Below are 27181 nucleotides of genomic sequence, written 5' to 3' on the forward strand. Positions count from 1 at the left end.
GGCTCTCTCCTCTGTCTTTGCTCTTCATTCCCATGGTCTGAATCAGATACTTCTCTGGACAAGCCACCTTGCTCCTAACTGAGCCCAACCCCTCTCACCTCCAGAAGGACAGTGCTCCTGTAGATATATCCCCTTTCTCTCCCCTGTTATTGACTTTTCTCTTTTTGCTGGATTACTCCCATTAATACATAAACACGTCATACCATCTCCCATTCTTAAACAAAACTCTTCCTTTTCCCACTTCCCCCTGAAGCTACCACACTATTTTTCTGCTCTGCTTCACAACAAAACTCCTCAGAAAACTTGTCCATATAGTCTCTCCTGTTCTTTCTTGAGCCCGTTTCACTCCCCTTGTGACTGCTCTCAACCGGGTCACCAGTGGCTTCCACACTCCAGACCCAGTGGTCGTTTCTCAGTCCTCACTTCTCTTGACTCGTCACCAGCATTTCGCGTCTTGGATCACTCCGTTTTTCTTCACAGAGCCTCCTCCCCCTTTCTCATGGTTATCCTCGTCCTTCACTGACCGTCACTCAGTCTCCATTGCTGTTTCAACCATCTTTCCAACCTCTTACACTTGGGAGCCAGGCTCAATCTCTGGACCTCTTCTCTTCACTGGCTGCACTTACTCACCAGCTGATCTCATCTACTCTCGTGGTCTTAAAAATCATCTACACTCTGAAGACTCTTAATTTATGTCCTCAACTTCAGCCTTTCCCAACTCTAGACCCACATATTCCAGCTGTTTACTTAACATCTTCACTTGCACAAAAATGTAGCCCATACAAAGAGCAATGCTAGGTTCCCTCCCACGTCAAACTCACTCCTCTCCTGGGCGTTCCCATCTTAGGAAACGGCGGCTCTGTCCGTTCAACTGCTCAGACTACACGTGTAGGCATCATCCTTTACTTCTCTTTTTTTCACACCCTCATCCATCCCACCAGGAAATCTCACCATTTCCATTGCTACCCCCAAATCTAACTCACCATCATTTCTCATTTCTCACCTGGATTATTGGAAATAGCCTCTCAACGGCTCTCCGTGCGTCCACCTTGCATCCACCGTTTTCCTTCCTATGGTCTATTCACACAGCAGCCAGAGTGGTCCCTGTTAAGTGTAAATCAGGTCATGCCACTCCTCTGCTCACGGCTCTCTTGGCTTTTCATTTCCTTTGCCCTGGCATATAAAACCCTCGATGATCTGGACCGCGGCCACCTCTGATTTCATCTCCTGTCCTCTCCACCACCCGCCATCCCCCTTGATGGTGTTCAGACATGCCTGGCATGCTCTCATCTCAGGGCCTTTGCACTTGCTGTTCTCTTTGTCTGAAATACTCTTTCCCAGGTGTCTCTGTGCTCAAGTTCTCTTTTCCTTCAGGCCCTGCTGTAATGTCTCATCTTAGAGGCTTTTTCCTGTCCGCCTTATATAAAATAGCACCCCATTGCTCTCCATTCTCTTACCGTGCTTTCTTTTTCTTCATAATAAATAAATTTATTTATTATCTCTCCTCACCCCGTCTGAATGCAAGCATCGCTAGAGCAGGATCCTTGCTGCTCTGTTTACTGCTAGAGCCCCAGCATCTATATTAGTGACTGGCACATAGTAGGAGCTCAGTAAATGGAAATTTGTGGAGTGAAGGAAGGAATGAATCGTGTCACTCCATTGTTTAACCTTCTTGTGGGATCCTTAGTCGCTTCAAGGTAAAGTTCAGCTTCTTGAGGTATGCAGGTCTCTTCCTGAGCTCGGCCTTTCTTACTTCTCTGATATCATGTCCTTTCGTTTCCTCATGCGTGCTCCATGCAGATCCCCAAATGCTTCAGGCTGTTCTGGGCTTCTGTGCCTCCATCCAGGCTCTTCCCTTTGCCTGGAGTGCCCTTCCATCTCCCTAACCTTGACTCAGCTCAGCTCAGTTTCTGTGTGTCAAAGTTAGCAGTCCCATAGCAGCCTGTGTGCACTCCCGTCCCATTGCTCATGACACTTGATCTGGCCCAGCCGCTAACCACGTATCCACGAGTGACAGAACTGGGCCTGTCCATTTAGGTGTCTGCGGCCCTAACGAAACGCCTGGGATGTGATCCAAGCTTAATAAACATGTATATTTCATGTGTGTGAGTGAAAGTATGAATAAATCAGTGATAAAATGAATGGTATTTTGATAGAGAAGTGGCAATTAATAGTGTGATAGGGAAAAGGAAATTAAAAACAAGAGCTAAAAGAATTTGTATTTCATACTGTTCGGAGTCATTTATTATTGAAATAAATGTGCTTATGTAATTCGTAGTGGCTGAGGATATCATAATAATAATGAGTGCCCTTAATGATCAGGTTAATGATAACCTGAAGAGGTGAGAGGGGATAATTATATTCAGTGAGGTCTGTTTAAGAAGGCAAGGGAGGGTGAAAACATTGTGGGAAGCTCTTAATCTGAGGTGGTTTAAAGTTCAGAGCACTGAGGGGGTTAGGTCTAATTATATAGAAAGGTTAATTCCTTCTTTCTGCAGTGGTGCCAACAAAATAAGACATTTTGTGTCTCTGTGTGGAAACCCATGATGAGAGCTAAGAAACTGACCATACTGCTCCAGTCCCAGTTTGTAACATCTCGGTTCCCAAAACTGGGTTCTGGTTTTTGAAAATCTGCCTTCCAGTTGAATAATGTGTTTTCCTGATATTTTCTCACCATCAGAGTCATCTTTGCCCTTGGGATTTCCATGACTTTTATCAACATCCCAGTGGAATGGTTTTCCATTGGGTTTGACTGGACCTGGATGCTGCTGTTTGGTGATATCCGACAGGGCATCTTCTATGCAATGCTTCTCTCCTTCTGGATCATCTTCTGTGGCGAGCACATGATGGTAAAAGCCCCCTGGGGAAGGGATGCTGGGCGAGGCAGAATAAACTAGAGGTGACAGGAGTGAGCTCTGGACTCAGACCCTTGGTTCAAATTCCTGCTTCGTCACTTACTAACCAGCTGAGTGGCCTTGGGCAAGTGACTTATTGCTCTGAATCTCAGCTTCTCCGCCTATAAAATGGGATTTAAAGACTAATGTATAGGGTTTTTGTGAGATTTAAATGTGAGTAACATGCTTAGCAGAAAGTAAACACACCAGTGTTAATGATTATCATTATTTCTTGCCCTTCGGCTTCAGCTCTGCTTGTCCCCAGGACCACCAGGGAATGTGTGCCCGGCTCTTTCCAGCTAACGATCTGTCCAGGTGGCCTAGTAACCCCTATTCCCCTGAAACACTGACCTCCCTGGTCTCAGTTTGCACAGACACCAAATCATATTTCCAGAGGGACTGAGGTACCATGGATGAAAATAAGAGTGGTGCCCTCGTTGTGCTGTGGCTAAGAGGATATGCCAGCTGGAGCTTGGGCCTCATGTCAGGCACATGTGCTTGGTGGTTGAGTAGACTGTTTTTAAATTCCATTATGATTTGATCATTGCTTCTGAAGCCTTGCAGCCCTTCCAGGAGAGAGTGAGAGGAGAAAGCAGCCTTTGCTTGTCATGGGGTGGGCATGAGGGGTCCTCCAGCAGTGACGCACTGAGAATGAGCCCTCTGCTGCGGGGACTGGGAGTGGAGGGGACTCAGCTTCAGCAGCAGGACAGCTAGCCCAGTGATTGCTCAGTGTGAGCTGGTGTGCACTGTCTTGTCTGGGTCCCAGCCTGGAAGCTAAGATCCATCTTTTACTTTCCCCATTTTCTTACTTTACATTCCTTCATTTTCTGTCTCTTAGTGTCTTTGTATATGTATCAAGAGGTACCATTTTGTTTTTAATGCAGATAAGGGGAACATACATCTGTTTTCCTAACCATAAGAGACCTCTTACACTGTACATATTTTAATGCCTTAGAGTCCTCATTTTGTCCTGTGGGGACCACCCCACCTTAGCAAACAGAAGTGATAAGTCTCATAGGGATTTAATTCTGAATGAGGTATTTTGTGGACCACGAAACTTGCATGGCCTAGGGTACAAGGCCTTTCCTGGTGTTCCCACAGCATCCTGTCCTTATTACTGTGAGAGCCCTTAGAGATGGGCCCACAGAAGTGAGCTCCTTAGGAACAGATTTGGGTCTTCCTCATTCTTGGAGCCTGGAGTTGAGCACGATGCGTGATACACAACAGGTGGTCAGCAAGGAGTGTCTGAATGGCTGACTCGCCTATAGAATGGCTTTGCTCTCCCTGTGTTTATCTCATTTCTCAATTTGGTTTTCCTCAGGATCAGCATGAACGGAATCACATAGCAGGGTATTGGAAGCAAGTCGGACCAATTGCTGTTGGCTCTTTCTGCCTCTTCATATTTGACATGTGTGAGAGGTGAGCAGGTGCCGGTGGGACTCTGGGCGGAAATGTGCGTCACCATATCTACTCCCAGCTCTTTAGGAGGAGGATTCAAAAAGGAGAAGGGTGGTCGGGAGCCCGTGGGCTGAAAGCATTGGACATGGTGACATCCTCAGATAAGGACTGGAATTAAATCAAAGACTAAGCTCATTATAGATGCAAAATATTAGGGCTGATCGTATTCTTCAAACTCCATATCTCTTGAAGTCCTTTGTGACTTTTCTTAGTCTAGATAGAGCCCCCACTCCTCCAGTTAAAAAGCTAAGAACATGTAAAAAGGAAAGTTCCCCTTTGCCTATGTATTGTGTCTTGCCTTTCCATCTTGTTTCTCTTTGCAGAGGCGTACAACTCACGAATCCCTTCTACAGTATCTGGACTACAGATGTTGGAACGGAGCTGGCTGTATCCTTCCGTGATGGGCTCAGGGTTTTATTTCTTCCCATAGCCACCCTGTCCCCAAGATCATTTTCTAAGTCGTGCTCATGTTCTCCATATGTGCTCAGCCAGAGCTTTGATCCTTAGACCAATGATAACAGCAGAACTAAGGCAAATAATGAGAGAATTAATCCTTGCTTTCAAGACCGGGTGAGAGCAGGCAAAGCGAGGAGGCTGCAGCACGTCCCCATGGCAGGGGGATCAGAGTTGCAGGTCTTTCCGCAGCCTTTCTGAATTATCTGTTCTACACTTGTTTACCACAAACTGACGCATGACTCGCTTTTCTCTGGAGCCACGGAGATTCATCTCCTGGCCCCTGGGGGAGAGCCTGTTTCTGAAGCGAGACTTCTTACAGTGACCTTGGTGTGCTGGCTTACCATGCTGCTGCTATTCATTTCTGAGACCAAGTGGAGATAAGGATAAGGTGATTAGTTCCAGAGGAGTCGCTGAGGCCTCTGGTTGGTTGGCATAAACTCTGTCTGAGTCATCTTCGTGAAGCAGAAGTGACAGTCTTAGCTTATCCCTTTAGGATGCTGGATTTAAATGTTTTATCTTCCTGAATATGTTATGTGCTTTGGGAGAAAAAGCCTCTCCTCTGGAATGGAGAGAAAGGCTTGAGTTGTATTCTTTCTTGATGGGTAATGTCTTGTCCTGTGCTTGATGGATAGTATCTTTGTCTGGCCGTGATGTGTCTTCTTAGTGTCCCAAGAACTTTGTGAGCAAACAAAATCAGTAGTATCATTACCTTAGAGGTGAGGAGTTGGGCTCCCCTCTCCCCATCTCTCACCCAAAAATGTTAGCTGCCCAACATGGGGAATATTTATAACGTTAAGTCTACTGCAGCCCTTTCGTTCTGCAGATACGATGGAGGTTCAGGGAGGCAAACACAGTTTCAAGTCCTGCAGCAAATAACTATATTCCCTTCATTCCAGAGTACTGTTGATTTTAGGAAAGAAGGAGAAACTGCATTAAATACATTATTTTATGAAATATATGTGCTGAATTCACACTTGTTAAAATCTTGTAAAATATGCAACTTGGGGCAGAGTTGTAGCAGAAAGGAATGGAGTTGGGTCGCCTGCCTCCCAGGCCAGCTCCTTCTACCCCATGTGTTGTTCTCACACTGAGCTTTCAAGATAGGTCTCCGAGGCCCCTGGTGGGTCTCAAAGTATGTTGGCCACCACCACCACTCCCACGCTGGCCACCTGTCCTTCTGCTCCCTGTTCCATTTGACAAGACTTTTCTTGTGGCGACAGAAGATTGCAAACAGAACTTCCTCCCTGGTTTCGCTTCAGGACCTTCGATCCCCAGGAACTCAGCGTTCCTTGCAGCTGCTGCTGCACCCACCCCCCTCTGTCCCTCCCGATTCCGGGGTGTCTCCGTCTCCTTCTCATAGAAGTCCAGGAACTAGCCCAGTGGGTCCCAAACGTGGTTATACTGGGTTTCCTAGCCCTTGGAGAATGTGAGTCCGTATATCTGCAGTGGGACCTCGGCACCTGTATTTAACTCTTCTGGTGATTTTAATGCAGCTTTCTACTTCATGAGTATTTTGCAACCAATATCCAATATTTTAATGCTTTTAAAATTTATTGTGCATATGAATCTCCTGAGGACTTGGTTAAAAGGCAGATTCTGATTCGGTAGGTCTAGGGGCCCTAGAGTCTGCATTTCTAACACACAAGGCTCTGTTCCTCTTCTTACTCGGCTTAGAAAGCAATTTGGCGTATTCCTCTCCGTGGTACTTTTGTGTCAGAAAACCTCTCTAGCACTGGGATTAGAATGACCGGTTTTAATATTTTATCCCCCTGAAAATTGCCCAAATACTTGGAGACAAAGAGTATTGCCGACAGAACTGAGGAGATGCGCTGCCATTTCCTTTACTGGGTACCATCAGATGGCCTTCATCATTGTGGCTGGGATCTGCCTCTGCCTCTACTTCCTCTTTCTGTGCTTCATGGTGTTCCAGGTGTTTCGGAACATCAGTGGGAAGCAGTCCAGCCTGCCAGCCATGAGCAAAGTCCGGCGGCTGCACTATGAGGTAAGCAAATCTCCCAGCTCATTCAGGAACTCCTGATTGCTTATGTAAACACACATACAGACCAACACCTGGAGAGTGGAAGCCTTTATTCCAAATACATATTGAGAGAGTCTCATGTAATGTGGGCTCTCTGGGCAAAATAAGAGGCTCAAGACTATTCTGAGAAGCATCTAGCCGGCCTGTCTCAGTCTTGGCGTTTTCTGTGGTCTAAATGTCTTTCTGTCCCCAGTAAGAAGTAAACTTGCTCAGCAGGTTCTTCAGTTTGGGGATGGAATGTAGGTGCATACTGACTAGTTGGGAGAGGTGACTCTGCTCGAACTTGGATGTGGCTTTAGTCAAGGTTCCCTCCTGAGAATCAGCCTTAAGACTGGGGTTCAGCCCAGGTAATTTGCTTTCCAGACTCCAGTAGAGGCCACATTTCCCCTAAAATATCCAGCAGCTGCTCAGATAGAGTTCAGTGATCTCTGTTTATAGATCATGTGCCTCATTCAAGAGAAACACTCAACATCCTCAAATCACTAATGCAGGCAACACATTCTTAATTTTCCAAGGATCCCTTGGGCTCATGCGTAAATGGCTGTCCTTGGAGAGATGGGCCTAATTCCTCTGTGAAAAGAGAGACAGAAACTGCAGCATCTCAGGGATTTTACACGCAGTAGATCTGCAAGTCAGAGCCCCTGAATAAGAGGCGTCCCTCCCTGAAACAGGTTCCCTCACATCCTGCGATTGGGAAGCCCGGGCACTGTCTGTAGCTTTGCCTGTCTCTGGAGCTGGAGTGACACATGAGAAAATTCCACCAGATCCACTTCATGTTGATTAATGTGCACATTTCTTTTTGTTCACTGGAGCAGAATTTTATTACAACCACAGAAAACTTGGATTTGCTAACGTTGAACCCTTGCAGAGAAGCAGAACCAGCTTAGCAGGGAAATTAGCAGCCTCTAATCGTGCTGTGAATCTAATCTCGCAGGCTCCGCGCCCACTGTTTCAGGAGAGATAAGAACCTAGGAAATATTTAGCCTAATAACTTTTCAGCCACATTCACCTCTGCAGGAGAAACGTTCCTGTGGGAGATTATTTTACCACCAGTCTTAGGGATTTGGTTTTATAGATTTCTTTAAAATTAGATTTGTGTGGATTTCTATATTGATAAGAAGATTGGTGGGTGCTGGTGGAGTGTTAAACTACTTTTTCTCTCCTTCCTGCTAGGGGCTGATTTTCAGGTTCAAGTTCCTCATGCTGATCACCTTGGCCTGTGCTGCCATGACTGTCATCTTCTTCATCGTTAGTCAGGTAAATGGACCCCGAGAGGTCAGAGTGAGGCTGTCCCTGGAGGGCTGTCTCTACTCTGCACGGAAAATTTTGTAGAGCTACTGAGAAAGGAACAGCGAGGCTATGACAGTGGGCAGCTGATCAAGCCGTGTAGTTTTAGGCTGCTCCAATCTGGGACTTGTTATCACCTGGCCAGAAGTGGACTGAATTTTCCCTTTCAGCACAGCCTCTGGGAGGAAAAAGTTGCTAAGTAAATTAAAAGCCTGCAGCTAGATTGAAGGGCGCGTGTTTCATTTACTTAAGAGGAATAAATTTTTCAAGCTCTGTAGCAGAACACCAACAAGCAAGTACTAATTTGATTTGATCCCTGTCTAGCGTTAACACAGATCGTTTTACATAATCCATCAGCCATTCTTTGTGATAATTATATTGCCCCTTATATCTTTCTGCTGGTTATTCCCAAAATTCAAAATTCTTCTATACAGTCAGCCCCTCTGTGTCCGTGGGTTCTGCGTCTGTGGATTCAACCAACCACGGATCGTGTACTATGCTTACCATCCACGGTTGGTTGAATCCATGGATGCGGAACCTGTGGATACAGAGGCTGACTAAGGGACTTAAGCGTCCCGGGATTTTGGTATCCAAGGGGGTCCTGGAGCCAATCCCCCCTGGATACTGAGGGACAACTGTACTACAAAATCTCAATAATGGTAATGATAGTAGTTTTAGAATATTGGTAACTTGTTTTAGAAAATGTAAAGTACTGTTTAAATCTGATGTATTAAGTATCATTCATTTGAGCTTCACAAAAATCCTATGGGTAAGTAGGATAGGAATTATTATCCCAGTTTGGTAGAATATGAAATCTAATGGCCTTAGAAACATTTCCCATTTTTGTGCTTTTTACCAGCTGAGCGGGACTGTGGATGCATTAGTTAACAGTTCTAAGGTTTAATTTTCTTATCTGTAAAATAGACATAATAATAGTGCCACTGCAGAAGGTGGCTGTAAGGATCACAGGAAGTAATGACTTGATTTGTGGAGATCTGGCGCATTGTGAGCATGAATGGCTGTGCCAAAGGACGTGTAATAAGTCAGGGACCAGAACCCCGTCGTTCTGACTTTTTTTGCTGATTGTTCTGTCATCGCTGTGTTTGGCTGACATTGAGAATGTTAGTAGTGCAGACAGACCCTTAGGACAAGACTTGCCCCCTTTTGCTGTCAAGTTTCCTGCTAGTAGAGGGACCACTAAGCTTTTTTGTGCCATGGACCCCTTGGGCAACCTGGTGAAGGCTATGGGCCTCTTCTTTGAACGTTTTACATGAGTAAAATAAAATACTCTGGATTTCAAAGTGAATCATATGAACAGATAGGCAGGTAGATGATATATATTTGTAATTATACATACTACAGATGTTACAGATATATATCTATAACTGTAATAGATATGAAAATGTCATGATTTCTCTTGGTGACAAAATTACAGGTAGTACCAATATTATGGGGATTTGTTTAATAACATTCATACTTGAAAGAAACTGTAACTTTCAGTTAGAGACTGGTGAAAATAAAGATGCAATTTTTTCCCTTTCCAGTGCATGGACCTGTTGAGTTCTATCCAAGGACACCCGAGGTTGCCTCCAACCCAAGTTGGAGCCCCCAGAGCACTGTTGGCCATGCCCCCTGGGCAGTGTTAGTGTTGGAAAAAATAAAACCAATGCACGTGTATATCTTCTTAAGATCTGTCCACCACGTTGGTTTTGACCTACAACAGTGCTGTGTTTGTCTCAGACTGTTTGTTTATAAAACCTTGGAAACTTCACTCTCCACTCCAAATGCAGTGAAAATATTTCAAATTCTGAATGAGTTTTTTATTCAGCCAGCTGAGGCTCCATCGAGGGTGTCTGAGGCCTGACTTAACCCTTGCCTGATTCCCTCATGTGACCAAATGCATTCCAGTCCTCTAGTCCCTAGCTAATGTGCTGTGACACTGCGTACAGCCGGTTCTGCAAGGCCAAGAGAGCAGGGCACACTGCTTGGAGATCAGAGCCTCAGGGAGGGTGGGCCGAGGAGTCAGAGGCCATATTGAGATACTGCGTCCTCAGGAAGGCAGGAAGAAGGGGCACTTTGGGTCCTAACACATGCTTCTGCCTCTTGAGTAAGCGGAAGCCATTCTCCCACTTACTCTCTTGTCTATGCAGAGTCCATCCTACCTGAAGTCAAGAAGGGACATTTGTCTGAGCTTTAAGGTGGCTACATGTTGCCCGAATTTAACCTTGTACATATTTAATCAGTGCACCTTTTTAAAGCAAAGGAGGACAGTCTTCCAAGGAGCAGAGTTTGTGGCTTTTTTTTTGGAGAAAAAGATTAATGTTCCACTGCCCCCGTGTTTTCTAACATGGCTCCAGCCCGTGGCTGGCTTTTTATATCTGCTGCGACAGGCGGCCTGGAGTGGATTTCAGCTCTAAGGGGGTAGCAGTGAGGTCTTTTGGATTCCATTAGCTCCTCACATTCCTCCTGCTGGGTTATTTTTTTTTAAGGTTTATTTATAGATATCTAAGACATTCTCAGGCATAGCTCTCAGTGTCTCAGGTACTGTATTAATATAGTCATCAGAGGATTTAGTTTTTAATGTCCTTTTGGAATGTCTCAGCAATGAGTTTGCCTGAAAGAAAACCTATTGGGTAACTTTTAGAAATAGATCCCAGCCTTAGGTAAAAGGAAGGTTTAAAACTCCCATTATAGTCTCGGGCTTGCTGGGAGAGCTCGCATTTAAGCCCCGTGAAATATAATGCGAGGGGATCTCGCCAGGATATTGAAGCTCAGAGGCCAGGAATGAAAGGCCGACGGGAAGCTCTGGAATGCAGTGACCTTGAGGTTTTTGTAGCTGGGTAGCGAGGTGCCGTCTTTTAATGCCTGCCATTTTCATGGCCTCAGTCCTAGCAACCAAGGGATGGTACATCGCAGTCTGGTATTTGAGCCCCTTCCCCCTGGAAGGGAGAGAAGCATTCCATTTAGAGGTGGCGGGCAGGAGGGAACAGAAGTGCAGTGCAGGGGAGAAGGTCGCCGACCTTCACTAAGGGGACCCCCAGGTGCCTGACATTCAGGTCAAGCCACATGCAGCAACCTCCCAGAGAGCCTGTCCCCAGCTCTTTTTGTGTGTGTAATCACTTCATTCTGTTACTTACAGAGGAAATGTTTCCAGTAAGGGAGCCTGTGTCTGGGATTTGGAAATCTTGTTGTTAAGTGGAATGTTGGTTGTCAAGACTACTGGGTGTAAAGAGATTTGACCTTCACTTGGCTCCAGGGGTATAATTGGGTGGTTTCACACAAAAGTAAATTGTTCAAATGTTAAATCAGGAAAAACCAGGACTTTTAGAAATAAGACTTATGCAGAGGGGAGATGATTTTCTTTCTTTTTTGAGAGGCAGGGAGAGCTACCTGATTTTTCTTTCTTAAAATTAAGAGGGGGTGACTGTCACCTCTCTGCCTTGGCATTAATAAGATTTTGGATTTACAAGGCCTGCTCTGTTGAGACTGCTTATTGTGGGACATGTTGGTGGGAATGTGCTTGAGCTCAGGATGTCTCGGGCATGATTAATTAAGAGAGGAGAGGGGAAAACACAGTCGGGTCTCCAAACGGCAGAGTGACACTATGTGTACAGTTTATGCAAATTCAACTCCTTGCCGTCAGCAGGGTATGATACATTTGGAGATTGCAAATTAAACAGTATGGGTAATTCTGCATCTCCATTCTAAACAACGTGCATGTGTCCCAAAGTAAACTTGATACGGGGGCATGGATCTGCTGTGTCCCCAGTCAGTCTCAGTCCTGTGTGCCCCTCATAGTATAAGTATCTCATTTCAGTGGTTCTGCTGTAAAATTATATTTTGCATATATATCCAGTTTATTATATACTATACATTGCCATGTCTAGGAGATATAGTGTATACATATTACTATACAGATTTGAATATACACACCTGTGTGTGTATATATATATATATACTGTGTAAGTAATGTGCATTATAGTCAGTTAAGTGAATTTTCAAAGGAAATTTGACCTTACACAATAGTGTCTTCATATGGTAACTTAAGAGACTCACCTCTGTTTAGGATAGTATTCTTACTGTTGTGTTGTAAACGGTTAAGAACACCTTTTGGAGTCAGAGCCCCGACTTGCTGGCTGAGCAATCGTGGGGAAGATACTGCACTTCTCTGTGTCACAGTTTACCCATGTGTTGAGTGGAAATATTACCTACCTACCTCATGGAGTTATTATGAAGAGTAAATAATATCTTCCGTGTAAATTTCTTATTATAGTGCCTGACACATCATAAGTATTGAATAAATGTTAACTATTGTTATCTTTGTTATTATTACAAAAGAATCTTAGCTTTGCTGGTATCTTTAACTACTTGTTTTAAGTGATAAGAAAGGAATACAATAGAGAGCAATATTTAAATGAATAACACTTATTACCCATTGACGTTAGTGTTAAGTGCAATTATTATGATTTACTGTGGACTGCAATATTTTCTCTCCTAAGAGTGACTGTTCCTATCCCCCCATCTACCTCCATGTACGTGCACTGGCTTCCTGCACATCCCTGTACTTGTGACCACAGTCACTCAACAAACAGCTCTCTGTTGAGCACCATTGTGTTCCAGGCGTGCATGTGGGTGTTTCCTACATGGATCAGGTCATGCCAATCCCAGGGAGAATCAGTTCTACCAAAACTGTCAGTAGTGAGTGTTCGCAGCTTACATCATAGGCAGTGGAGTTCTTTCAGGCCCTTCCCCTAGCTGAGGGGCCTACTGCCTTAACAGGTAGAAGAGAATAAGAGCTGCCTGTCTCTGTCTTACCTATGGCTCACCCAGCCTAGCCTCCCTCCTTAATCACGTAAGGAAGAGTTCCCTGTGTTAGGACTGCAGGTACATAGATTTCCAGGAACTATCTTAAGGCTTCCTCTCTCCTTCCATTATATGCATTAAAAATCATCTTAAGAGCCAGCCCTGATGGCCTAGTGGTTAAAGTTCGGCCTACTCCACTTTGGCGGCCCGGGTTTGGTTCCCAGGCACCAAACCACACCACTAGTCTGTCAGTAGCCATGTTGTGGCAGCGGTTCACATAGAAGAACTAACAACTATATACTACTATGTACTGGGGCTTTGAGGGGGAAAGGGAAGAAAAAAGGAGGAAGATTGGCAACACATGTTAGCTTAGGGTGGATCTCCCACTGCGGGAAAAAAAAAAAAACAAATTGGGTCTGGCCCAGTGGCACAGTGGTTAAGTTTGCACGCTCCGCTTCAGCGGCCCCGGGGTTCGCCAGTTCAGATCCTGGGCACAGACCTACGTACTGCTCATCAAGCCATGCTGAGGCAGCGTCCCACATAGAGCAACTAGAAGCATGTAAACTGTGACATACAACTACCTACTGGGGGCTTTGGGGAGAAAAGAGGGGAAAAAAAAAAAAGGAGGAAGATTGGCAACAGATGTTAGCTGAGGGCCAATGTTCCTCAAAAAAAACACAAAAAACAAAAACAAACAAAAAAATCATCTTAAGGTGTTCTAAGTACTGTAATTTTTATGAAGTTAGGATATTCTGTACTTAAAAGTAAGAAAAGTGACATTTGGAGACATTTCTAAGAAGTCCTAAGTAGCTTGAGTGCTGGTACATTGTTCTAAAATCAGCAATGGTTATGAAATCCTTCAGTGCCAAAAAACATTGTTGAGCATGTCATAGAGTGCATTATTTTCCAAAATAAATAAGAGTTCATGGTGGTGCTTTGTTTATGAATAATGAAAATGAAAAATTATTACCCCAGGCCAAACAAAAACTGGTAAGTCTATAATCAGTTAACCTGGTTAACTGACACTCTAGGTCTTGCAAACAGAAATGCCTTAGACCTTGATTATGCCTGGGGCCCCCATGGGTCATGGGTTATAAAGAGGGTAACCAAATGAATATAGCCCCCCTGCCTCATACAGGAGGTGAAATCAACCTGCTGAGTATAGGCATTAACGTTTAGATATAGCTTGCCATCATATGGTTTAGATGGGGCTTTAGAAAGGGCTCCTGGAGACAGTTTGTGTAACCCAGCCTCATTAAGCTGTCCCAGGAACATTGGCCCAATGTTTTCTTTTACCCCCATTTAGAATTTCGTGTATCAAGCAGAAGTGGTAAAAATCATTTCATTGATTTCAGAGCTGGCACAAATTATTTGTCCTCAGCTCTCTAGTTCTGTTGACAGGTCTTAGGGTAATCCGTATGTCATCAGACAGCCCTTCAAACAATCACCAAGTCATTAACACAGACAAAAGCAGCTTCAAAACATTCTTACAGAATTGTACAGCATAGGAAGGTTTCCTAATTACCTTCGTGAGTGACTTACATGGAGTGACATTATATGAATAGCTAAGATTTATTGACTGTTTACTGTGTGCTAAGAAATTTCTAGAAATATTTTTACTTAATTCTCCTCAGCAGCCCTGTAAGTTTTTATTTTGCGCTTAAGGAAACTGCAGTTCAGAGTTTTATCTACTTGTCTTACGTTAAACAGAGAGTGAGTGGTGGGGCCTGGACTTGAACCCGGGTTTCTGACTCCAAGTCCGGGCCTTTCTGCCTCCCCACACTGCTCCACAGGAAATCTGCCCACTCAAAGGGTTCATCTGTTCATTTAATCAGCCTGTCTTCACTGAGCCCCTGGGTGCATCAGGCACTGAACATAGAGCCACAGACGAAGCAGAACTGGTCCCTGCCTGCAGGGCGTTCACATCGAGCTGGGAAGACAGCAGAGAAGGAATTATAGTTGTGGAGACGGGTTAGACTCAAACACAACTTCTTTATATTCAGGATAGCAATGTGCTGCTGTTCTAGGAAGACGCACCCCCCAGGTGATTCTAATGTGCAGACAAGACGAGAGCCACTGACTTTGTGCCTGACACATAGTAAGCCCTCCATTAATTCATCCTAGTATGATTCAGATCAAAAGATGGAGTCTGACATGGTGCTTCGCTTTTCCCATATGTGAAGGAGACTTGGTTTTTGTGTTGGTTGGTTCCTAGGTTGATGTTATGTTTCTTCTCAGTTCCAGTGGAATGTCACTGTCCTTTTTCCATAGGTGACTGAAGGCCATTGGAAATGGGGCGGCGTCACAGTCCAAGTGAACAGTGCCTTTTTCACCGGCATCTATGGGATGTGGAACCTGTATGTCTTTGCTTTGATGTTCTTGTATGCGCCATCCCATAAGAACTATGGAGAAGACCAGTCCAATGGTGAGTTCCCGTCTCTTTAGCCTAGCTTAATTCAGACGAGTGGGCTGCCGTCTCGACAAGACTTACACAGCAAAGGCTCTGGGTTCCCCAGTCAAACTTGTCCTCTGAATGTCTCCTAATACCAGGAGACAGTGAATGAGCACCCCCAGGGCTCTGGAGCCATAAGACAAGAAGCCAGCACAGGCCATGTATTTCTTTGTCTTCATTTGTTTATCTTTAAAATACATTGGGAATATTGCATTCTAGTCTAAAATATGCCCTGGTTTTAGTACAAAAATTAAATTTGCTTGGGGCTGGCCCCAGGGCCAAGTGGTTAAAGTTCCACATGCTCTGCTTCGACGGCCCGAGTTTGCAGGTTCAGATCCTGGGCACAGACCTACACCACTCATCAAGCCATGCTGTGGTGGTGACCCACATACAAAGTAGAGGAAGATTGGCACAGATGTTAGCTCAGGGCTAATCTTCCTCAAGCAAAAGAAAAGAGGAAATAAGCAAAATTGACCTTTGGAAAGTATGCCACGTTGATTCGTCTAGTTTGAGAATGCTGATCTTCAGACATCAGATGGAGTGGGGGTGGGCCCTGAGACTTGAAGATGGAGCTGGCTTCCTTTTTCTCCTGCTCATTTTTCTGCAAGGGTGTTTGTTGACACACATCCAAACCACTAGCTGTCCCCCGTCCCCTGTCCTGTCCTAAGTCCTATCCTATGTGCTGTCTTTGATGTTGATGCTGCAAGGAGCCTTAGAGAACTCAGCCAGTCTGCTCATTTTATAGATGAAGAAACTGAGGCCCAGAGAAGGAAAGGGCTTGCTGGGTTTCTCTCCAGCCACGAGAGAGGAACGTGCACACCCCTGCCTGGCCAGTGCTGTCAACAGGGATGAGGTGGCCTGGTAAACAGCCCATCGGATCGCTCTTTTCTCTTTGGATGCTAGTCCTACCTCCGCCCTCACTCGTCTTCTCTTTTTCACACCTGCTGTACCCTAGCCACATACTTACTGTCCTCCAAATATAAGCTGCTCTTTCTCAAATCAGAGCCAGCCTTGGAGCAGAGACCAGGGCTTTAACGTCTGCGTGTCCCCTGTGGCACCGAGGGTGGGCCTTGCTCATAGGAAGTGCTCAGCGAGTGTGTGTTGAGTGAATGGATTCCTATCCTGCCTCCCTCTGGGCCTGATGGCACCCTGCCCTCTTTTGGGGCCCATTCAAAATGCTTCCTCCTCCTTGAAACCAACTCCTACCCACCCCACTTGGAGTCCAGCAAAGTACATTCAATAGAACAATGTTGCTACGGGACGTTGATAGGTTTCAGAAGTCAAATAAGTTTGAGAATATTGGGTTTTTAATCAGCATTAATGAGGTTTTTACTGCGGGACGTCTTAATGCCTTTATACATTAATTTGTACTGTAAATCTCTTAAAATGGGTGAGGGTAACAGCATTTTCCAAAATGATTAAATCCTTTGGCCCTGGAACCCTTTTCCCAGACACTGTCTTTTGGAACTAGTGTTCTAAGGACGGGCCAGGGGAATACGCTTACACTTTTCACGTGACACTCACCGTGTAGATGTGGTAGATGAGTTTGCTGTCCCTTCTCTCTCCTGCTGGAACATTAACTCCTTAAGGGCAAGGACTAGTTCTTAAGGATGCTTTGAAAATGTTGAGTGAATTAGTGCTTTAGAAATACGAGTTCTAGATTAGCTTTCACATTTCACAGATGGGCCAACGATCTTGAGAGGGAGGGACAAGAAGCAGGGTGATGACGTGAGAGAAGGAGCGGGGAGAGAGGGCATCTGTGCTGAGGGGCAGGGCTAGTAGGATGGTCTCAGTCACCATCTGTCTCTGGCACTACACCTGCCGCTTCTGTGCAAGAGCCTCCCAGACATCAGGCCTCTTTGACTTCTTGTCACACTCACCTTCAGGTCCATCTCTGGCCGTGGGTCTTGGGCAAAAATAAAGACTTTTGGCTTACCTACCCACCTGCCCAAGTCTTGGGTTTGATTGACTTCCTTTCTAGAAAGCTTGTGAGCTAGGCAGCCTTCAGCTTCCTTTCGTGGCAGCTCTCAGTGCTTGACTGTATGCGTGGAAAATGGGAGCAGATGGCCTCTCCGACTTGGACCTCCATAACGCCAGCAGGAAGGGATTCCGGGCTTGTGAACAAGAGTCTTGATTTCATTTCATGGTCATCCTCTTGTACTTTCACAGAAACCACAGGTCCTGTCCTTGACTTGAGAGTATTAAGCAGGACGCCAGTAGGTGGAGTTCCTGCCTTCCAGGGAAATACCACACGGGCAATTGCGGGGCATCCTGGGATGTGGGCTGATAAGACTAGTGGGTAAGGTCTGGAGTACTGACCATGTGCCGCAGCACTGTATGTACGTAAATTCTTCTCGTTGTTTCTGCTTTGTGACTCTTGGTAAACTGCTTAACCTCTCTGTGCACCACTTCTCCCCACTGTGAGTGATTTCTGAAAGTCCTTTTAAACCATGAAATCTCTGGTTCTCTTTCTTCTTGTTAGCAAGCAAAGGGCAGAAGAGCACTTCCTGTCACAAAGCGGCAGCCCAGGGGGTGATTCTGTCCCAGGTAAGGGGTTCCCAAACACTGGTGAAAATTTTCCTAACTCCAGCACTCTCAGGAACGTGGGAGGCCAGAGCCGTGGCCAGCCCTGCAGAGGCAGGAGGACAGCCTGCCTCCCTCTTGGGCCGGATGCTTGAGTTGCGAACCAAAGTGTTAGGCAGCTCCCATTAGGACTTCTTACTCTGCATGACAGCCCCCTCCTGGGCTTGAAACCTTGCAATTGAGAATAGCACTTGATCTATTCCCTATCAGACTTTTTTGTTGAAAACAGCTTGATCTGTAATTTCACAGAAAGCTCAAAAGCTAGTTCTCAGCAGGAGGTCATATCCCCGAATCCCATGCCAAGCGGTGTTTGGAAGTGTTCGTGGTTGTTTTAGATTGTCACTATGGACTGGGACATGCCACTGTCACTTAGTGGCCAAATCCCAGGGATGCTAAATGCCCTGCAGTGAGCAAGACGGTCCCTTGTAGTAAAGAATTGTCCTGGCCAAAATGCCAATAGGGCCCCAGTTGAAAAACATTCTTCAAGCAGTTTAGTGGACAGACTCTTTTGGGACCCTGTCCTGATCATAAACACAAAGTCACATGATTTAGCAGTTCTGCGATGATGACATGATCAGCTGTGACTTCACAGCAGCCCATGAGCCCCTGATGGCTTGTTGTGCCTTTCACTTCCCTGCCGCATGGTGCGTGACCTTTGCGTTTGGAAGGGGGCTCTTCTGTGTTGGGTTCTCTGATTATTTTCCTCCTCTGCTTTCTTTGACTTTTCAACTCTTCATCTGCCGCCAGAGCACACAATGTATCCTAGGAATTATGGAGCGTTTGCCAAGATTTTGAATCTCTTTGGAAGGAACTAGTTTGGAATATTATACAGAAACCTAGAAAATGAACTCTAGGGGGCATACACTGAACTTTTAAATTCTCTGGGTCTCTAGATGGCATTCCTTCTCCTCTCCCAGGCTTCCCGTGCTCCTTTTCCTTTCTCATGGAAAGTTTTTATTTTTAAATTGGCTTGGACCTCCTCCTCCCCTTGCTGGTAAGGTCCAGAGCCAAGAATTCAGATCTCTTGCTGTGGAGAGTGAACCCCAGGTGTGTGGTGCTTCTTGCCTTCGTGAGGTGGATCCCGGATGGACCTCTGGAAAAAGCTCATTTTCAGGAGCTTGGCAAGCAGTTTCTGATGCTGCAGAAGCCAGAGGGGATAAGGAGAGAGAACCATTGAGAAGAGTTGTTTTGTTTGGGAGGTGGAGAGAGATGCTAAGAAGCATCAGGAGGGAGTGGGCTGGAAGGCAATGAAGGCAGAGAACATAGACTTTGCTTCTCCTTTTGGTCAAGGACTGGACAGAGAGAACCAAAGTGGACGGCAGGTTCAAGAGAGGGTGGGTTTCCAAAAAGCGTTTCCCCTCGTGTATTTCTGCTTCTCTTTTATTGTGTGGATCAGAAAGTGACCCTTAGAACCACTGAACCACTGAGCACCTTGGTACGTAGCACTGTGCTAGGTAATAAGATGGAGCGACGTGAAGCCCAGAGGAATGACGGAGACACAGTCCATGCTCTCTTGGAGCTGATAGCCCTGTCTGAGAGACAGGCTCTCCCCGCTGCCTCCTGAGACACGAGACGTGGCAGGACGGCTCCAACCAGACGTTTTCATGTTTGGGCAACTGAATGGTGCAGCAGGGGTGTGGCGCCCTGGCTTCCTTCTTGTTGGTTGATTGACTATAGCTGCAGTGATGGCATAAACACGTGCACATCAGTCGTTATATCTATATGATTATATATGTGTATATATAATCATTTTATGTGTATACATATATCCACACACCTACACATGCATACATATAGTTTTTTTTAATTTAGCAAAGCTATTTTAGACCTCTTTCTTTTGAGGACCGTTCACATTTTCTGCCCTGCTCCTGCTGCCCTTTCATTCAAGTTGTTCTTTTCACCTGTTTCCATAACCAATCTGTGAATCATTTTGGATGTCTTCCCAGGCAGAAGGGACTTGCCGCAGGCCGATGTTAACCCTTAGCTCGGAGCGAAGGCACAATCTCCCGGGGATGCAGCATCGATGCCCACACACGGCCAGCGTCCAGGCCCCATCAGTCACCGACTCATGTGGAAAAAAAAGTTGGGAGCTGCTTATGAATCAGACAATTCTTGATAATAGCTTTCATTTTCATGTTCTTTCATCTATAGAATTCTTGTCAGAAGGTTTTAGGAAAAAAGTGAGAAACGGAATTCCTGACTGGATGACGGTGATGAAGGGAACAGGAGACACTCTAATTGCAAGCCGGCTCCTTTCTATTTCTATTCGCACTAAATGTCTTCCGTCTGGTACACTCATTCTGCTGGAAGCCACAGCAGCAACCCCGGGTCCCCTGTCTTGGTGGCTAGCTACCACTCTGCGTCAGTTTTACTTCTGGAGGCTTCTAAGGTCTCCTGCTGCTTGTTTCGCAGGAAAGGTGGCTTTGGCTCTTGTCGCCTCAATAAATGTTTGGTCTGAGTCACGAGGCTTCGACAGTGGCTGCCTTTTTTTGAGGTCTTTGCCCTGGTTGCATGTTTGTTAGATGGCATACCCATGGCCATCCTGGCTTCCTGGTGTCTGCGAGCAGTGATGGAGTTGGTCTTACCACAGGGGTGGACTCAGACCCTGAAGTGGGTCTCAACAGCCTTTTCCCATTCCCTGATGAAGATGGGAAGCAGGTGACAGGCCGTCACCAGACTGGCACCTCCTGCTCTGCTATTTGTAGTCGGGCACTTTCTGCCCCCTGCCTTTCCCAGGGCTGCTGTCCTTCCGGTGACCTGATCTCTCCTTGTGGAGCCAATAAAATCATTCGAATTACTGTCACCCCACCTTGATAGGAGGTATCTCAGTCACCTTTTTGGGAGGAACGTTCGGCTTTCTGAATATATTAGTTTTGTAGGGCCGCTGTAAGAAATACCACAGACTGGGCTGCTTAAACAACAGATATGTATTTATTTTCTCACAGTTCTGGAGGCTGAAGGTCCAAGATCAAGGTGTTGGCAGGGTTGCTTCTTCTGAGGCCTCTCCTTGGCTTGTCTTCTCCTTGTGTCTTCACGTAGGCTTCCTCTGCGTATATCTGTATCTTAATCTCCTTTTCTTATAAGGACGTAGGTCAGATTGGATTAGGGGCCACCCCAAGGACCTCGTTTTAGCTTAATTACCTCTTTAAAGACCCTGTCTCCATACAGTCACATTCTTAGGCAGTGGGGGGTTAGGGCTTCAACAAATGAGTTTGGGAGGAATATCATTCAGCCCACAACACTAAGATTCCACTCAAAACTTCTAGGTTTTATTGTGTCCAGCTCCTTGCAGTGGCCTGGCACTGGCTTTGTGGAGGTGTGGGAAATGGTTCACCCCAAGCCTCCTCCAAACCACCTTGATGGTTGAAAGGGATTGAGATTGCTGGACCCAAGTTTCTGGAACACTGGTCCATCAAGGCCACTCTGCCCCATCCCCCAGAAGGGATCACAAAAGCCAAGCATCGCAAGGCACACCCATTTTCTAGCTGAGGGTTTGTCCCTAAACCCCAGTGGGGACACCAATGCTGGTGCGCTGGGCTAGACCTAGCTGTGGGGTGCGGAGTAGGAGGAGCTGGACTGACCTGTCCCAGGCAGGTCTTGGTGGGTCTTTCATGAGCACTTATGTACCAGAGCCTGTTGCTTAGAGTCAACAAGAGTCCTTTGCATGGAAATAATTGAGCTTTAGAAATACTACACTCTCCTTGATTTTTCTCATGCTGCCGTGAACCAGGGATTTCATTACAGAGAGATATCATTTGAGCTTAGCTTTGAAGGTGAATAGGAAGGAGATCAGTGAGGGAGTAGAAAAAATTAAGAGAAAAAAATGAAGTCGAGAGTGTTATGAAAGAACATAAGCTTTGGAGGTAGACACACCTGGTTTGGAATCCTGGCTCTGATATACACTGTGATGACCTCGAGAAGCAAATATGAACTCGTGGGGTGGGAGCTGTCTGGCTTCCACACCTGGGTGATGGGGTGTTAGTTTGCCTTAGTGGTTGTGAGGGCAGGATTAGGTAGCCCCTCTTAATATTAGAAGGCTGCTGGTCTCTCCCAAATTCTGTGAAACAATTTTGGAATTGTCTTAGCAATTTTCCTTCTTTTTACTAAAGTAGCCACAGATACACAAATGATTGTCATTAAAATGCTGCTAGTCTTAGGAAGCTGTGCTTCTCATTATATTGTCTCTGTCATTATGTCATTATAGTGTAGCTTTCTGCATCCCCAGGATGCATTCCAGCAGTTAAAATCAAGTAGCAGCCACATACCTGTGGATGAGATACTATAGATGTGCATCTGTGATAGTCCTTTAAGATTAAATCTGAAGCCAGATATTGGTCTCATTTTGCAATGGTTGGAAAGAAGCAAACCTTCCTCTTATTGTTAATTTGCTGATGAATTGACATCGTAACCGGGGAAAGAGACTTACTGCAAACTGAAGAATTCTTTTCTTGACTTAATTTTTCCTTTTAGTCTTCTCCCCCCACCCAATAAGAAACGTGTCACATTTTCAGAAGGGTTTTTTTTATCTTAGATGGGAAGAGACTTTGAGTGTGTTTGTGTCCTGAGCAGCAGGAGCCAAGAGAGGGAGAATGACAGATGGAGCAGGACCTTGGCAAAAGTGGGAGTCGATGGAGTGTGGAGACAAGTGGAGGGATCCCCACTCCTGCTGTGTTACTGCCTTGTTCCCATACCCATTCCCCAAGGGGAAAAGGTTGGCCTTCAAGGTACAATAACACCACACACTGAATCGTAGATTTTGCTAGCCAGAGTCCCAGCAATCTGGATCCTCATCCCAGCTTTGCTGGGAGCAAGCTGGGTCACATTAGAGACATTAACTGCCAATTTGAGCCTCAGTATCTTCACATCTTATAAGAAAATACAGGCATGTTAAGGCCCTAATACAGCAGATGGTAAATATTCATAAATAACAGCCCTCTTTACTATCAGGTACCCTGATATTGTGTGCTCTACGTTCTCTTTCATCAGATACAAAAGCAAAATTAATATGCTGAATTATTAATTTCATGATAATTTCAATTATCATTGTAACACATTGCCTGTGGACTCGTACTTCCCTGGCAGTCTCACTGGTTGCTGGAAACGTGAATATTTGTGAAGAGTGAGCATAGCCTAAAGGTTGAGAGCCTGGATCCTGCGGCCTCATTGCTCCAGCTTGAATCAGCATCACTGTTTACCAACTTGGGCTTTGGGCAAGTTACTCAACCTCGCTGGGCCTCAGTTTCTTCATCAACAGAATGGGAATGATGACAGTAGTACCTCTGTCAAAGGGCTGGAATGAAGATTAAATGCAGTAATATTTGCAAAGTGTTGAGAAGGGTGTCAGTTACGTGACAAGCACTGTGATATAGGTCCCTGTTAAAATAAAGAAGCCAAAGTGATGTGGGCTGTTTCTTTAAATGATCTGTAGGGTCATACACATTGTGTAGGACCTGCTAATTGGAATCACATTTTAAGCTTAAAGAATTAGCATCTTTGGTTCAAAACCTAAGGAGAATTACCTTCTCGTGTCAGTGGAAGGGATTCCTTAGGTAAACTCTTGGGGGTGCTAGTGGGGCTACTGGGGTGGTCAGGACTCTCTTGGAAGTTTTGATGACTCAACAGACAGGCAGATCATGAAACTGGCTTTGAAGTTTTGATGGCTCACCCAGAGATGCAAAGCCAGGACTAGCCTGGAGCCAGAAATTGGAGGCTCATGCGTGTATTGGGCTGAGTGGACCAGGAGTTGCAGCAGCGAGGGTGCAAGTTCATGATGTGGGATATCTTGCTCTTTGTACAAGGAATGGTTCAGCGTGGCCACAGGCGTCCCCCAGAAGAACATTTCAGCAGCCTTTGCACCCCATTGCCAGTGCCCTGGCCCAAGGGTGGGTGAGGATGAGGCTGGACGTGCTGGAGGCTGGGCTGATAACCCTTTAGTACCTGCTCTTTCCAGTCCTGTGGATTGGACCTTTGCCCAAACAGTCCCGGAGGCCATTAGTCCTCCACAACAGCTAGTGACCCTGCTTCTGAGATTAGGGCATCTCTCCGGTAGAGAGCTGCAGGCAGCATTTAATAGTAAGACCGATGCTGCTGTGCAGCCACTGAGAAATGGGTCTACAATGAAAAATACCATGTGGCACACGTGAGGGGCCCCAGCCAAGCAGCCTGCAGGACCAGTGTGTGGGTGGCCCCTGGGGTCCTAAGGCCATCAAACTCACTGATGCCCAGCAGTTCTCAAACTGGTGACAAGATATTAGTCGTAAGCGTAGGGCGAAAGCTTTCTTCTGAGTTATGGTATGGAATCCCAATTGAAACAGCACTTACTTATTTAATTCCATGCTTTGAACAAGGCAGAATTTCAGTCCCAGAAAATATGAAATCATATGTGCACAATATAAATATAAAAACCGCAGACATAACTTTAACCTCTTATCCTCCAGCACTCCGTTCTTCAAATATGCACAGACATGTGTATCCCCCCTCCCCCACAATTGGAGCATGCTAGGGGCCTGGCATTTTCCATTTTCCCTTTGCCAGATACACAGTCACTCAATTTCTTAAGGCAAGTTGCAGGCTTCAAGGGTTTAAGAAACGTATCTTTTTCCTGCTAGTTGAGAAAAGGCCACATTTTTCCATTTTCGCAGAGGAACACCTCTGTCCTCTGCTACTGAGTCCAAAACTCTGAGGTTGTGTCCAGAATCCTGGGGGCAGCAGAAAATTCAGAGCACATTTCTGTGCTCTGAAAAAATGTGCTCAGAGCACTTTTTTCCTCGAGAAGAAAACCCCAGTTCCTAAGCGTATTACACGCGGTACTTGCCCAGCCTGTTGGTAAATGCAGGCAGGTCGTCTTTGCTTTCACAGGGCGGAGCCACTCAGTAGGTTATTCCCAGCAAGTGTGCACTGCCTGCCCTCCCATCACCGGGAGGGGTGCTGTGCTGGCTTAGCCCGTGCAGCTGTGGAGTGAGACCTTCCTTCCTCGCCCCTTCCCGCTCTGTCTCTCCCGCTCTGTCTCGTGTCTGCTGCCCCTGGGGCAGTTACCTTCCTTCCATCCCAGTGTCCTCATCTGTGAAGCTGGCGTGATCAGAGTGCCTGCCTTGGGGGCTCTCATGAGGATTAAATACGGTCGCGTCTAAAGCATCCAGAATAGCGTCAGGCACAAAGTAGGTGCTCATTAAATGTTAATAATTACTACAAATGGTGTAAGCAGTGAGCTGACTCATCTGTCATGAATCTCTCTTCTCTGGGAGACAAAACTGCTATGAAATTACCGCAAAGTCCAAGGGCAAAGGTTGGGAGCTCACCCTGGTTTTCTCTATGAGCTCAGAATGTGAAAGAGAGGGCATTGTTACTGAGACGAATCCTGGCTCTCTTCTCCTTCCTCCTTGAACACGAGTAACACCAAAACCCCTGTTTCAGGCGATCTGGGTGTCCACAGCGGGGAAGAACTCCAGCTCACCACCACCATCACCCACGTGGACGGGCCCACCGAGATCTACAAGCTGACTCGCAAGGAGGCCCAGGAGTAGAGCTGCGACACCTGGCTGGGACTGGCCCTGCCTCCCAGCCCCTCGAACTAGAGTGGGGAGCATGCCAGAGAGAGCCCAGCGTGCAGACAGGTGCTCGTGTCTCTTAGCTGCAGTTTCTTGGACCAGCAGCACGTCAGTCTGCCTTCTGACCGTAGCTCTCAAAGGAAGATTCCTGCAGCCACTAATGCGTTGCGTATGATAACAAAACCTCTGGGATGACGCATTTTCTGTGCTCATTGTTAATTAGTGACATAGTAACATCTGTAGCAGGTGGTTAGTAAACCTCATGTGTTGGGGGTGTATTCCTTGGGGGATGGTTTGGGCCAGCTGGGGTCTGTATGGAGCGGAATATTTGACTCTTCTTCCTGTTTTAGATTCTAGGATAGATTTTAACATCCTCTGCAGTCCAAGATAGTCTGGTGTCCTAGTCTTCTCACCCCTAGTCCATGACCACTTTTTTTTTCCTATTTATATCACCAAGTAGCCTATTGAGTTAATATTTAAGTTGTCAATAGAAATATGTCCCTATTTTTTTGGCCTAATTTAAAATAACTGCATTTTCTGAGAAGGTCTCTCACACCAGGGGCATTCCAGCTTTGAAACCAAATCTGTATATCCAATACTAACCGCTCTGTTGGGTGTGGGTTTTAAAAAGTGTTTGCTAAATTACCCGAGTAGGATTTATTGTATTAAATGGCCTTTGGGTCTGAAAAGCTTTTTTAACCTCTTGCTTAAAATGTGTTTTCTTTTGATAAGATGCTTCAAACAGCCTCCAAAAGTGTAGATCCGATCATTTAAATAAACCTGTTATGTATATGCACATATGTATGTACACACATCACCCTGCTCCACCAGTAAGCGTGCATGCAATGCCTTTCCATGTTGAGTCTGTGGTGGGGAGTGGGTGGGGAAATAGCTTTATGAGAAATTAAAATATTTTGCCATCAAATCGAAGTGTTTGGGGGTGGTATCTGTTTCTGGAAGTAGGGAACCATTTTCTGCACTGGGTGATTAACCAACCTCCCTAGGCTGGCTTGTGTGGCATAGGGTGGGAAAAAGTTATATGATGTAGAAGCAGACATTGCCCCACCTTATTCCCACTTCCCCAAATAGCCTGTTTCATTGTATATTAACTCTTGTATTGGAGAGGCAGCGTGGTAGAGCAGAGAGAAAGAACACTGGGTCTGAGGTTAGAAGGCACAGTTTCCTGTCGAAGGTCTGTCATTTGCTAGGGTGACCTTGTTGAAGCCACCCGACCTTGCTGTCCCCTCACCTACAAACTTTGCTTCACGGGGTTGCAGTGCAAATTAAATTAGTTAATGTATATGGAAATGCTTTTTAAACTCTAATGCCATATAAATGGGTTCTTCCTGGAGTCTGAAAACAATTTCATGAGTGTCCGGTTTTTCAGACACTGATGCCTGGACGTCTGGGGCACAGTCCACTTAATTCACCCACTCATCATCCCCCATCCTTTCTTTGCACTGATTTTTTTTGGCTAAAACCACGGTAAGCAGTGACGGAAAGAAATGCTTTGGCTCTGGCTGTTCTCTCAGGCCTTTTCCTGTCCTGGGGAACATGTGATGGTGTGTGATCCAATATACTCATCATCCACTTTTGATCAACCACTCTGGTGCCAGGACCTAAACATAGCCCATGCCCCACAGTCTAGAAGGGAAGATGAACT

The 27181-nt window shown here is 45.8% G+C and overlaps 1 protein-coding gene across 3 annotated transcripts in view; it reads left to right on the forward strand.

Moving 5' to 3' along the window:
* The window catches only part of WLS (Wnt ligand secretion mediator), a 91733-nt gene extending 65419 nt beyond the window's left edge, over positions 1–26314 (forward strand). For 2 of the 3 annotated variants that reach the window (XM_087449193.1, XM_004431482.3), the window contains 7 exons: positions 2681–2849; positions 4216–4313; positions 4676–4739; positions 6667–6810; positions 8020–8103; positions 15208–15361; positions 25385–26314. In XM_087449193.1, coding sequence (XP_087305319.1) covers positions 2681–2849; positions 4216–4313; positions 4676–4739; positions 6667–6810; positions 8020–8103; positions 15208–15361; positions 25385–25494 — 823 coding nt within the window. In that variant the 3' untranslated portion in view covers positions 25495–26314. Of the gene's footprint in view, positions 1–2680; positions 2850–4215; positions 4314–4675; positions 4740–6666; positions 6811–8019; positions 8104–15207; positions 15362–19917; positions 20437–25384 lie in introns of those variants that run through there. The other variant, XM_087449190.1, reaches the window with a different exon arrangement.
* The last annotated feature ends 867 nt before the right edge of the window (positions 26315–27181 follow it).

This window comes from Ceratotherium simum, chromosome 2, assembly GCF_057802395.1.
Source record: "Ceratotherium simum simum isolate JZ-2026a chromosome 2, ASM5780239v1, whole genome shotgun sequence".
NCBI classification, from domain to species: domain Eukaryota; kingdom Metazoa; phylum Chordata; class Mammalia; order Perissodactyla; family Rhinocerotidae; genus Ceratotherium; species Ceratotherium simum.